This window comes from Chlamydotis macqueenii, chromosome 2 (genome assembly GCF_036417535.1).
Source record: "Chlamydotis macqueenii isolate bChlMac1 chromosome 2, bChlMac1.mat, whole genome shotgun sequence".
NCBI lineage: Eukaryota > Metazoa > Chordata > Aves > Otidiformes > Otididae > Chlamydotis > Chlamydotis macqueenii.
This window is the reverse complement of record NC_141557.1, coordinates 120,994,759-121,009,222: the sequence shown is the minus strand read 5'-3', so window position 1 is coordinate 121,009,222 and position 14,464 is coordinate 120,994,759. Positions and strand designations below refer to the sequence as shown.

Below are 14,464 nucleotides of genomic sequence, written 5' to 3'. Positions count from 1 at the left end.
ATAAAATATAGAATCTTAGAATTGTTAGGGTTGGAAGGGACCTGTAAAGGTCACCTAGTCCAACCCCCCTGTGAGAAGCAGGGACATCTCCAACCAGATCAGGTTGCTCAGAGCCTCATGCAACCTGGCCTTGAATATACTAAAATAAAGTGTTTCTCAGTAACTTTTTGCATAAGATCTTGATGTTACTGTGAAATCAGCAGTAATTCCTGTTAGTTACCTGAAGTATGACATCCCAGCACTTACATTTGAAATTTAAGTTACTTCTTGGAGTGCGGACAGGGGTGACACAGAGTTTATATTCCATTAGCGGTACGTCACATCCCATGGACAGAGCATAATCCTACACACTCTGTTTGTAACATGACAGATACATGACATTGTATCAGACTTTTTATGAAACACCATATCTTCAAATGTGGGTACTCACCCACGAATCAGCTGTATGGCAGCCAGCACCCTGTTAAGTGAAAGAAGCAGAAAATAGTACATTTAAACTTATTAACCAATAATGTCTGTTGTAATTAAACACAGAAAAGAGGTTTGGGGTTTGTGCTTTTTATAAAGTCTTGCTTTTGTCTTACTATAGCACTCTCTGCTTTACAAAGATAGCTGATGATGTCACATGCAAGCAGATGGGAGTAAAATAGCAAGTGGAACTGTTGCATGTAGTTTTCCAGAACAAATTTAAAACTTGTCCCACAGCCCCAACCCAGTCCAGACTCCTTTTCTTAAAAGGAGGATTTTCAATGTATTAGCTCATTATGTAAAGTTAAATGTGGAAAGTTTTGTATATTTTCTTGTCCTTTGTGCACTTTTCCAAGTGGATCTCAGCTGTGCTCTCTTAACTCTCGGTCCCTTAGGATGAGAGAGACAGCAGATGGGGTTAGGGCAGAGGGCTGATGCTTCTGACAGCAAACGGCCTGGTTGTTGAGTGGAAGCTGTGAGCGTCAGGAAGCTCCTTTTCCCCAGAGAACCAACTAACCACTGAAGAAAGTTGAAAATGAGCCCTTTGAGAAACGCTATTAAAAGTAGTAAAAAATTGCAATTGTGCAGATGATGTGCTGCTGTGTGGTTATTCGGATGCTAATGAGTTTGACATTAGGGAACTCAAAGGGTTTACAGCTACTCCCTTATGTGATTTAGTTCTTTATTGGCAATCTTTGAGAAAATAAATGAAAAATATATTGCTAATAAATACATAACATGATAGAATTTTAGACAAAAAGCTGCTAAGTTTTAGGCTTCAGAAAGAGCTTTCTTCACTATTGTAGCTATTCTCAGAGATCTTTTGTTTTAGGTTAGTGTGTTTTGAACAAAGAGGAAGGGGTAGGTAGAAAGCTTTAAGAATTCTTGTGTTTTTTTCATGGATGTTGAAATAGAATAACGGGGAAAGAGGCCTTAGAGAACAAACAACATCTTTTTACAGCAACATATTGGCTAGAAAACTGCTTTAAAAATCTTTTTGATGGTGAGCTGTTTTGTTCTGGGTTTCTCCCTTCTTTGTCATCTTGCATCTGTTATCTGTTTTGCTATTTGATAAAAGCTTATTTATTTTAATTAAAAGTTATTGACAGAATGCAACTAATATTCTATCTATTGGGACTCAAGTAGAAAGTAATCACTCAATAAACTCTAATTGCCCTGAGAATCTATTTAGAATCAGCCTTTCCAATTTCAGAAATGTAATATTGCAAATTTTACTAATATAACTTCATCAGATATCATTAAATGAATAGTTAAAGTTTCATCTTCAAGTTCCAAAAGTTTATCTGCAAACTTTGTCATAATTGGAATAGGTTGAATGAATAAATCTATTTTACTAAATACACTGGATACTGTTTGAAAAGGACCACTGAAGTTGCAAGCGATAGTAAATTTTTTATTGGCAGAAGTGGTGCTAAAATAAAGTCTGGCCATAATAGCTGCTCATGGACAGATTTTCTGAGATTGCAAGTGCCTACAACTTTAAGTGTTTGAAGGGTTTGCGTGTTCATTATTTCTGAAAGTAAGGCCCTCAGTATTGTACACTCAGATACAAACTTCTGCAACTCTCCTTCTCTTGCTGTTACTGGTGATTTAGTGGGAGTTTCCTCGCAGAAAGGAATAAAAATTAAGCATGGAGAAATGTCAAGGATTTCCTGCACTTTGCTTATGGTGAGAACACTGTCAGTCTGCCAAACTTTAAACTCTGATATTTAAAATCAGAAAAAAATAAAACTGAGGATATTTCTTCTATTATTGAAATATTTTAGAATGCTTCTCATTTATTTCACACCATGTACTGAACTGTCCTACTCAGTCAAATGGGTTCAGATGCAGTAAAAACATTTGACTAAGGATTTGTACATATAGAAACTGTGGATTTTTGCCTGTAAAAGAAGAAAAACTTTTCTTAGAGCAGTTCTGTTTCATAAGCTATCAGAAAGAGCATTAGGAACATTAAACAAGTACTGTAACAAAAGAAAAAATGCTAATTTTTTCTGCCTTTCAGAAGCATCATTGATGCCTCTATATGATATCTTTAAAAAAACGCTTAACAAAACAATGCATCTGGATTATTTGCCCATTTGATTTAAAGAGTGTCCTGTTTCATCTAGTTTTATTTAGTTTTCATCCTGTTTTATTTAGTATAGCTGGTTTTTGGTTTTGTTTTGTTGTTTGTTTTTTTTCAGAGAATGAATTTCAGGAAAATCTGTTAAATCAGGCAAGGCATCTTGGGCTGAGTGACGAATTTGATCCTTTGGAATCTGCACATAATTTCACCTGGAAACACACAAAGGTGGGATAATTTATTTACAAAAATGAATTTGAGCCAAAATATATATCTATATTAGTACTAGAATACTACCTGGTTTCTTGTGTAGTGTTTCGTGCACTATGATTATTTTCCTCGCATATCATCTGCTTTTTTAAGAATAGTAGTCTTCAACAGGCAGGTATAACAATATTGAACAACTGAAAAATATAAAGATCTTTGAAAATACCTAGAAATTCTAGTTTTTAAGTTTCAAAACTAAATCTGCTAGCATTACATACTGACAAGAAAACAGATATCTTTCAATCTATATGACTGCAGGAGTAAGAACGTATTTCATAATGCACTACTTAAATTTAATCTTTGAGGGATAGCTTTGTGAATTTTTTTTATAACACTTATTGAGGTATTTTTGACTATACATCAGTTGGGTGGGATAAAAACTTCAGTGTATTTGTAAAGATCTCAAAGTGTCAAAGCATTTTTTTTCTATTTCAATATTGACAATTTCTTTCTTCAAAAAAAAAAAAAATTATATATTTAGCACATAGTGGCCCAGGAGAGAGTGACAAGACATTGAACTACTTCAGAAATAACAATCCAGGAGAAAAAGCCTCCAGAAAGCAGGATCACACATCAGCTTGTGTTGAGCTGCATTTCGGCATGGTAAACTATACAATTTTTCTCTAAATTTAAAAAGCTAGCAGTTGCCCCTTAATTTCATAAAGCTGTAACTCTGCCCTCTAAAGCCTTGGTAAAGCAGACTAATAGAAATACTTGGCACGCATTGCTTACCTAAGGGAATAATAGAACTATTTGCTGTAGTCGTTTGGCAAAAGGACATAAACATATGGCTTTGGTTTATATTCAGCATTGCCAGTTGTGCAAAGTTGCATGGATGAAGTATACAACAGCAGTGACAACTCAGAAATCAGAAGTGAGAATCAAAATAAATCATCCTCATTACAAAGCTATTCAAGCTTGCCTCTAATTTAAAGTTTATTTTGTCACTGCGTATTTTCAAATAGTGACTTCAATATAAAAAACATCTACTTCTCAAAAATATGTATAACATTCAGCCGCACTATAAAATGACAAATTGTTGATTTATATGTTATAAACATGTTTGAAGTTTGCATTCAGTAGATGTACTTATTTAATTTCTGAGAAATTAATACATCCAAACAAATTATTTTCATATTCTTCAACTTTCTCCCAGAGAAATCAGGAACAGCACAGTGTAAACTAAAGCAAAAGTTTCAAAAATAAAGATGAGATGACTTCTTGGTCAGGAATAATCAGAATCACAAAACAAGGCATATTTTCAGTAACAGTCTTTAGGAATACGTACTTTGTAAATATTTTTTTCTCTTTTCTGGCTATGAATATGTTATTTTTAAAAAATAAGAAGAACAAGAAACTTTAATCATGGTACTAGCAATGTTCCTGAAAATTTCATCTTTGGATTTTGGATTTTTTTGCTCCCAGTTCTCAGAAGATATAAGATGTAGAGATTGCTATGTGTGTACTTTGCATGTTCTTCACACCTCATACTTCTCACCATCAATCTGCCATTAATATTTCATATTAAAAAAAGCTATCATAGAGTGACAGAAAAATGCCGTCAGCACACAGCCAACGGGTGCTCCGTACCTCTAGATAGGCTGTAGGAAATCTTGCTTTCAGATTTATTAAAACAAAAATATTTTCCTGTATGACAATATGCCTTTTTATGTGTTAGAATATTAAATAAGTTATTGAAATTAAACGTTAAAATATGAGTACCAAAAGCACTGAAAAGCTTGCCCTGAGGGTACTATTTAGTGTAGGGAGAGGCACACACAGTATCATGTCACCTTGGGGCACAGTACAGCACAGATATTTTTGTAGTGCTTAGCAGTCTCTGACTTCAACTTTTACGTTTGTGGCTTGTGTTTGAGACTTGAGGATGGATTTGTGTGCTTTAAAAATTGTCAATTTTTTTTTTTTTCCTGTCTGAGTTCCTTAATCTAGTGGCAGATGTAGCGACTGCTTCTATACAAACTTCAATATTCACAAATTAAAAATAGTAGAGAAAAGCTATTATTTTCAGACCTCTCAAAATCAGTTAGGGTTTGTCCTAGAGTAGTTGTTTGCCAAGTTTCATTTTGAAAATCAGATGTAACCTTTAGTTGAATAATCACAACAAAATGTGATTTTATACTCCTTACCTCTAGATAGACTGATGATTTCTTTTCCTCCAGCTAGTTATGCAAAAGGAAACAGACTGCCACTCCTGGAGTGTGAAACCCATTCAGGGAAAGTCATGCTTGTACAAAGATTACAATAGAAATTAGGAAGTGCATAGCTCTTACATTATCTCTTTCCAGGAGATACACTTCACTTTTACCTACGTCAGCAGCACTGACTTCCCAAAGTCATTGTGTATTTCACAGTAACATGCTGTGAAATTCTCTTACCAAGATAGTAGTATCAATTTAGTTTCTGAAATTCAGAACTAAAAATGTGGAAGTAAACTGAAATTGTTGTTATTGTTATTATTATTATTTATTGCGCATGCCTTATTTTCAGCTGTTAGTCATATTCTTGGATCCCATTATAATATCAGTACATGCACATGTGCACGGATAGACTCTAGGCAAACAAAAAAAAAAAACAAACTCAGAGCCAAATCCTGATTCTCTCACTCAGGGAAGTATTTCCAGGTGCTGCTCTCGAGTCTGCTGACTGCAATGGGATAGTACAAACTGAAGAAGTAACATTCGGTTTCTGCAGACAGGAACTTTGAAACAGTTTACTGAGAGAATACAATTGCTGCTATTCCACCAGTAAATTCAAATGGAGAAAAATTAATACCCTGTAGTAGTCACATAGCAAGCTACTCCAATTTCAGCCAAGCAAAATTTGTAGTATCATTGGTGACTCAAGTTGGTTTTCTGGGATCTAATTATAGACTTACCTTTAAGTCTCAACCGATATTGAACGATGGGAGGATCGTATTGAAATTCTTGAAGTCAGACAGAAAGCATTCATAAACTTAGTGAGACTTGTTGGAACGTACTTTCAGAATACAGCTCAACATCAATATCCTCAGTAAATTTCCACATCACAGAAATACAGCATAACTGAAGCAATTCTAAGGCAGTCATTTATTTCTTAGTCTGATTGCCTGATGATTTGGGGCTGAATAGCTGCTACTCCTCTGTTGCTCTGTTTCTGACTGTGTATCTCCCACTCAATCCTTTTGAGTCCATTAGCTAGTTCCAACTGATTTTGAAAATAAAATGTTTTGATGGGTTTAAAACCCATTAAATTGGACAATCTAGGTATAAGACACAATGATAAGGTGGAATTAATTCCACTACTCACTTGTCGTTATTTTTGTGAAGCTTGCCCTTACAAAATGTGAAACGTCAACTTCCAATAAAACTTTCCCGGCAAGCACTTAGATATTATTCTGATGAATTTGATGGCTAAAAAAAAAAACCAGTATTAAGATACTGTGTGAGGATTTCATGCAGACATGATCATTCCATTTAGCCCTTATGGCTTCTTGTCTCAGCACATATCCCTGGGAGGGAGGGCTGACCATCCTCACTTTGAGAGCAGGAAGCACCTTCCAGAATCCATCTAATCTTTACAGTACATAGCAGTAATAAGATGTGTCACTCAAATTTACACCTTGATAACAATTATTTTTAAAAACTTTGAATGCAATTTCTCACTTAGAGTTCAATTCTTTTTTTTTTTGTTCCATGGGCGATTTAAAAGTTTGAGTACTTTTTGTTAACCATCAATGGCTGGAATTCCATGTAACATAATAACTATGTAGATAAAAATCAGAGGTGAGAAACTTTGTTCACTTTTTTAAACTGTCAAACAGTCTCTAAAAGAACTATTGAAACACAAAGATATTACATTTAGGCTTTGAACAAGAGAGGTCTTTTTGCTCACACACTTAAAAGATTTAATAGTTTTGTATAGTTACTTTCAAGTTAATGCATAGGAATTTTTGTAAGTTAAGGTGGTTTTTATGCAACACAGACATGATTGTTGTTTTAGTATGTGGTATGCAGCAGGTTAAACAGTCCTATAAATTTTAGGTTTGAGTTTATTAAACATCTCCCATAGTTTCAAATTATTACAAGGAAAGAAAATCAATAGAAAAATCACCTGCATTGATTTTATTGTTGGTTTTCACTGATTGTGAAGTTTTAAAATATTCATCACAATGTAACATGCTATTTAGACCAAAGTAACTACTGTTCAATAGAAGCAGTGGACACTTTTTGTTTCATAATTAAAAGAGCAGCACTGTGATTGGTGTGGTATTTATTATGAAATGATGACAAAGGAGTACCAGTGTTTTTAATAGTTTTAGCTTACAGGAGCTGTTGTTAATTTTGTCTGTAGAGTTGCAGGTGAAATAATGCACAGTGGATAAATAGTCTATATTGGTTTAACTGAACATAATATATAGTGTGTTCTGGAGTTGTTTGTCTCAATAGACTATAGTAATCAAAAGTAATGAACCTATTATGTGCAGGACCTTGGAGAGCATAGAATGGCAGTAAAAGTGTGGCACATAAAAGGTTTATTAAAGGAAATTAAAGTCCATCATTGCCACACCTGCTCCCCTATTATAAGTCTATGGCAGGTCAGTGCCTTCAATCACAACTCAGCATCAGAGAACAGAGCCATGTTTCCCATTACCATTGCAGTCACATTGCAAAAACTCGTTCTCCAGGTTTTAAGGATAGTAGCGAGTAAAGGCTGCCATCAGCCCCACTACATAAACACAAGCCACTTATGTTCCTTCCCTCCTAATAATCAACATCAGATGAAAATTTAAACAGAGAAAAGGTATCATTGTCTGGCTTTGAGATGCATTTCGATTAATTTATACTTACATTTCAGACATCACTAACCTGTGTTCTAGAATTAGACTTCTTCAAGTACGTGAATACCCTTTTCAAATGCATGTGTCTTCTCCTGCAAATAGGTATTTCGATTCCAGTAGCTGTATATAATGTGTAGCCATATTTAACAACAAACAGAAAAAAAAATCCAGAAAATTAGAAAAATGCTTTTTCTTCCCTAGAAAGGCTGATTTTACTGATTTTCTTTCGCAGGTCAATTTTGTTATATTCTGCAATGTTCTTTGAGATAAGACCTTCAAAACAACTCAGTTATCTGAGTCATATAAAGCTAAAAATAAAGCATCCTCAGATTTTCAAACTCTATAAATGGAAAAAGGCAAAAAAGAGATTCATGCATCTTCCCTCTGTGGGGCAAATCAGTGCTGTTGATCCTCAGAAAAGTAGAGTGAAATAGTAGACAGAATCTTCTGTTGACATTGGGTTTTGTCTTGTGACCTTTTGCAGGGAAAGATGTCAGGCATAGGCAACTTCTGGTATCCATAGAATGCATATTCCTATTGCCCTACACAGTTATATAAATCAGATGCTGATGTTGGCATTTGTTCCTGCATATTGATCTGCAGAAGCTTCCTCTGCGTTATGTTTGATCATCACCTTTGTACAAAGTGATAAACCAAGATTCAAAGCAAAGACAGATAGTAAGATACTACCATAGAGTGAAGAAGAATTCCAGAGTACCTGATATTTCGCCTAGTCAAAAATTCCTCATGACAGGGCCTTCCTTACATAAAAATTAAGTTACTTTTGGAAAGGAGAGGAGTTTGCCTCCCTGGACATGGCTAAAATTACACTGTTTTACAATCTGCTGTATGTCACTGTAGCTCTCCACACCAGAACATGAAGTCTTAAACCTTTTGAATTTCAGGGGTTTGTAATAAAATCCACGAATTGCAAACCTGCCCCTACAATTATGGGTCTGGGCCAGATCCAAGACCAGAAGGTGCATATTTCCAGTGCCGGCTTAGAGGTAGCCAAGTGTCATGAGAACAGCTGATCTTGCAAGATCTCTCCTATTTCCATTAGAAAACGTATGGCAACAGCTGACTTTTTGGGAGGTTGGATTTTTGGTTGGAGTTTTTTTTTATTATTTATGTAAAATACAAACGTGGATACTACATTATTGCAAAAAATCATAAAAATCTGTAACTGTCTCTTTGATCAAAACTTCTGTAAGAAGTAGTTGCTTAAGTAGTGAAGTATTTCAAAGCTGTAAATGTGCAATTATATATATTCAAGCAAGAGAGTTTCACATTTTAAGGATGAAGTTGTCAGAGATGCAGGTTCAAACACAGCTATTAAGATATGCTTCAGTTAGAACAAGAATGTAGAATGACTGTTGGCACTGTGACTTTCTGGGACCATTTTTTTTCCAGGAGGTGGATGCTGAAAGCAGCAGTCATAGAGCATTGCTGTTTCTGACCTTATGCCTTCAGCTAACACCTGTAGACCTTGTCATTAAACCTTACAGAGTCACTCATAACCATCACTTTATTAAAAAAATCTGTATTATTAAAGGTATCTCCTAGGTATTTACTAGATATTCACAGATGGCTTTTTATCTCTTTGACAAGATTAATAAGGCATGATTATTCTTCTTTCTATTACTGTCTAGCCTTTGGAAATGTGAAAAAAAAAAGCATTGGACACTTTTTTTTTTCTCAATGGCAAAAGGAATAAATTAAAGACTTTGTGTTAATATTACAGATGGATGCAGATGGGGAAAATAAAAAGCTGCGCACACGCTCAAAAGGAACCAAGGGTGAGTTAGCAAGCACGTTCCACGACCCTGTGCCCAGCACACCATGAAATATGATAGTTCCTGTGCACAGTCCCTAATGTGCAGTAAGAGAGTGTGTAGCTTCCTTAGGGCTGCTTTTTTAATCAAGGCAGGACACAGACTGCTGGCATTAAGAGGCACGATGTTATTAGCTGTGGTTTAAAGGAAAAGTAGAAAAAAATCTCCTGTATACTATTTTCTTTGAGCTATTTTCAAAGAAAATAAAGGTTATGCTTTTTATTATGCAAACAAGGATTTTCCATAGGGAGTAGAGCTGGACAACATTGAGCGGATGCTTTCTAAATAATGTACAAAACTTTATCTCAGCCAACTGAATGTTTTTCTATCTATTGCTATTAATTATCTGTAAATTAGTTGCATAAATGGTCCAGAAGTAAATTTACTTTAATCAAAAGGTGCGGATGTACGAGGCAGAGGAAAACCTTGTGCTTTTTTTAAGTACTGGTGCTCGTGTTTCATTTTGCAAAGTTATTACATAGTTGTATTTCCCAGCTATTCCTCTCTTTTTGTAAGGAACAGATGGAAATGCAGTACTGAGAGATAAACAAGCCCTTAATGATCTCAACATCTGGAAAACATGATTGACTAGTAATACAGCCCTTCCAGGAAAATAACTTTTTATTTTAATTTATAACAGTTTTCGTGACTTGATAATGAGTAAAAAATGGAGATACTTAAAAATAAATGTCAAAGTTTTGCCCGCCCTGTGAGCATTTTTGCTTGACTATTTTCAGAGGTGCAAAGCACCTGTCCTGCACTCTGATTTTAATGTGAATCTTGCACTCTTGGGGTTGTGCAGAAGAGACTAGTTTGATTCATTGTCAGAACTCAGTAGTTCTGGATTGTTAATATCGTGCTTTCAGCTTCAAGCTGTGGTGGTTTGGCTTAGTTCTCTGGATTCAAATCACAACAGAGGTGAAAAGTTTCAGACTTCATTTAGGAAAAAAGCAGAGGAAGAGGATGGGAGTGCCACAAACTGCCTGCAGACAAGGGGATAAATACAGATAAGCCTTTCTATAAAAACAGAAGGATTGTGATATCAAATCTTTGACACATCCCTCAGCAATGTTCTCTGAAATTAATCTAAATTTCATACATACTTCACATATAGCACAACAGAGGACTTGAAAAAGCTGTTGAATACAGAAGTTGTTCATACCTCAGCATTAGAGCATGTCTCCTCTGTTGGTCAGTACTGGGAGTTAAAAGAGTCCGGCTGACTTAGCAGACTTTAATTGTATTTAATAGGAGATTCATACCCTTTTCACTCAAAACGCTAATAATACATTTTAAAGCTTATGGATTTTCTTTCTCTGTGTTTTTTCTACACATACACACAGAGCTGTAGGAATTAATAGATCAGGAACATTTTTCCAGAAGTGGAAAACAATAAAAGTTGCCTGTGCAATATGAGTAATCCTTAGAACCACTTGTTGGCTTTGTCCATATGCTATATATCCTTGTGTGAGCAGGTATTTGTAAACACCAGCCTTCGTCATTCCCAATTTGAATTAAAATTCAGAAAAAGCAGAGATTTGTCATTCTATTTTCAATAAAAACAAGTGCCTTCTCTTTTACTTTTATTCTTTCTTATTAATTTTCCTGTTATTTTTCTTATTATTCTACTGAACTTCATACTCCAGGTTTTATGCATCCTAAAGTAACTGTGAGAATTGTATGTTCGGTTAACATTTGCCACTAGTAGCCACAATCCTGTGGTTAGCATGAAATAATCACCTGTGTTTTGATAGCCACTCCTCTGTCATCACAGATAGGCAGGTGCAAAGTTGCAGAAAGCACAAATCTGGGAGTGTAAACTAATTCATTCTTTCCTGCTTTTATTAACAGTTCAAGTGGACTCTATAGCTCAAGAGCTCAGGTAAGAACTCATGTTGTTTATTTTTTCAGTTTTATTTTCTGATTATATTGATAAAGTCATACCAGTGTTATTGCTATAAAATAGACAATCCAGCAAATGATGCATTATGGAGAGATTTAGCATAAATCTGACAAATGGTACTTGATGAAGATTCACTTTTTAAATATACCAAAAATGAAAGCAAAATGTTAGCATTAATTGTACAAGCATAATGAAAAGTAATGTAAGGTGGGTAGGATTCTGGTATGCTGTCTTTATCTTTGGCCTGTGTCAGGGTACATAACAAAAGAGTACACTTTCTGATCAGTCTTCTGTCTTCTTTTTCCTGTAATAAGTATTGTAGTATTTCAACATCTGAACTTTCTAAAAGACATTAACCTTTGTAAGGTTTTGTTAGATGGCTTGTGTAAAACTAGTAGTCCGTGTACTACTATGAATTCTAAATGCAGTAACGGCTCATTCTTTCTCAAGTACTTGCTGAGGTTCCATACTTTACCAAAGCAGCAGAGAGTACTTTTCAAATTTGCATAAAGCACGCAGTCCATTCAAAACCATAAATCCTGCCATGATATTTTAGACCAATAATCTAGTAAAATTGTAACATCACTACTTTAATCTTACTAATGTGTGCATCAACTCCTAATAACTGGTCCAGGAGCTTAGAACAAACCCTGGAAGGACTTGTGTCTTATTCAGTACCAAATTTTCAAGAAAGAATATGTACCATAAAATTTAAGTTTTCCCTGGAACACATTTACTCTTATATTTACAGATAGCTGCAAATTCCTAGTTGTTAATGAAAATTACAGTGGACTACAGATGCAATACAAATACTGAAAATATTTCTGCAAATACTCTTAAGAATTTTTCTTAAATTAATTTATTTTGCCGACACTCACCTTTCATCACATGCTACTAAGCTGCTTTCTTAATCACAGCAGACATCTGAAGTATGTGCTTCTGGGTTCATCCGTCTAGGGAATAGAAACACCATCATGTGATTTATTTGATCAATCAAAATGCCACTCTCTCTTATAGGACATGAAATATTTACAGGAAGTTATTTGCAGTGAAGACATACAATATTTTAAGGATTTGTTTTATAATAAAACTGAGGAGATTATAAGCTTCTTATAGATATGCCATGAACAGAAGTGGAGGCTAACTTTTTTGGATAAATAATTCATGGTGAGTCACTCATTCAACTCTACTGTGAACCTCATTTTTCTGTACAGCTTCAGTTTCCTGAGATTTAGTGCTTCTCCTTTTTCCTCTGTACATCCCTAATTCATGCACCAGAAGGATGCATTAATCCGAAGAGGCAGTCATCCAAAAATGAGGATGGTCCATGTGTTCCTAAGAGAAAAATGTTTGAAAAATAGAGGATGTGCAAGTTTCTGCAACATCAGGGAAGATGTAATTTATGCATTATCAATTACTACAGCTTTTCCCAAGCAATTTTGCTTTTCCCCGTGAAATATATTTTAGGAACTGTGTGTAACAGATTACTCTCTCTGTCAGAGGTGTAGACTACCTCCATAAAGAAACAAACTTTGGTTTAAAACAACGAGCAAAATAGCCAGCAAAGCCATTGCCCTGTCCTTAGCTTTCTATTTGCAATTTCTGCAATACTGGGTATCTCCACAGTCAAGTGGCTTTACCGGCATACAAGTCAGATGATCAACTTTTATGAATCTATTTGTCTATGAAAAACTAGAGGAAGAGAGGCAAGGGTTGCTATGAACTGCATTCCTTTTACTCAACCCATATTATTATAGAAAAACTATTGAACATTCCCCAAGAATTAAAGACTGAAATAGTCGGCTGTGTTCCCTGGATACATATATTGGAACCACTGTCTTTTTTGACCAAGGTTCTAAATGCTATGTTGGCTGAGACATTTAAATCCATCCTTAATTAATTTCCCCTTTTCCCCTGGCTTATCCTATCTGACAAAGCACTTTTGCACTTCTTATTGAGTTTCAGTTACAAAGTGCCTTGGGATACTTCTACATGAAAGGCACTACATAAGCTTACATGCTCGTATTGTATTATTATTAGTTTTGTAACATTGATTGGTTCTAGAGCATTTGTTAGCCTTTTCTTATTCTGCAAGTTGCGGTAAACAAAAGTAGAGAATGAAATAAATGAAAAGCAAAACAAAGACTTGCAATTACCAATTAGATGCAATAGTGCGTGAAAATTTCTCTCGTCTAAATTTCAGCAGTTGCATTCTTGCTTAATGGAATTCTATGCCAAGAAACCTATTGAGTTCAAGAAAGCCAAGATTTCATTCAGAAATTTGGCTAATAGTTTTGCTATCATCCATCTTTTCCTGAGAAACAGGACCATCTTTCTGCGTAAAAAGTGTATTTTCAGAAAAACATTGCCTTAAGGGTCAAGTTGGGTTTTAATTCCTTTGCAGTGCACTGAATTTTCAGAGGACAGTACTTTTCTTTCAAATACTGACCACCAATACAGAACTTCGATTTAAGCGTTAAACTTGCACTGGCTTGATTCCTTAAGGAATCCCATATTTCAATATCATACAATTAATTTTCTTTATACATTATTATTATTAATTATGCTGTGTTATTAATTCAGATTTATAAGACTTTTTTTTTTACTATATCTACTGTATATACTGTGATATTGAAGCATAATATGCAAAACTTACTAAGTCCTTCAAAAGATAACTCTTTCTCCTTCCAGTCTTAATTGCTTACTTATGAACAATATGGTTTACTTTTTCCCTTTAGGGATGTAGTGCTATGGTGATTTCATTAGTAGCTAAATGACCCACAGGAAGAGGTGAATCTTTTACCACAACCTAAACATAGCAAAACACAATATGTCACAGAAATGAGTGCTGAAGCCAGGAGATATCTGTCCCATACATTCGAGTTTGAAAGTGACGTGTTTTGGGCATAACAACTCTACTGTATTCATCTTCTGCAAGAAGCAGAAAGAAGAGATAATCTCTTAGACAATTTAGTCACAGACCACCAAAAGGACCAAGACCTTCAGCTGTGTTCAGGATTAGAATGAAAACCAAAGGGAAGTGAAGAATATTGGTGTGATGTATTCTC

At 35.0% G+C, this 14,464-nt stretch overlaps 1 protein-coding gene across 1 annotated transcript in view; it reads left to right on the top strand.

The window, feature by feature from the left end:
* The window catches only part of ST18 (ST18 C2H2C-type zinc finger transcription factor), a 172,645-nt gene that overhangs the window by 92,825 nt on the left and 65,356 nt on the right, over positions 1-14,464 (top strand). Inside the window, exons 3-5 of the mRNA XM_086742320.1 lie at positions 2,676-2,782; positions 9,403-9,457; positions 11,345-11,375. Of these exons, the coding sequence (XP_086598446.1) occupies positions 2,676-2,782; positions 9,403-9,457; positions 11,345-11,375 (193 nt within the window). The remainder of the gene's footprint in view (positions 1-2,675; positions 2,783-9,402; positions 9,458-11,344; positions 11,376-14,464) is intronic.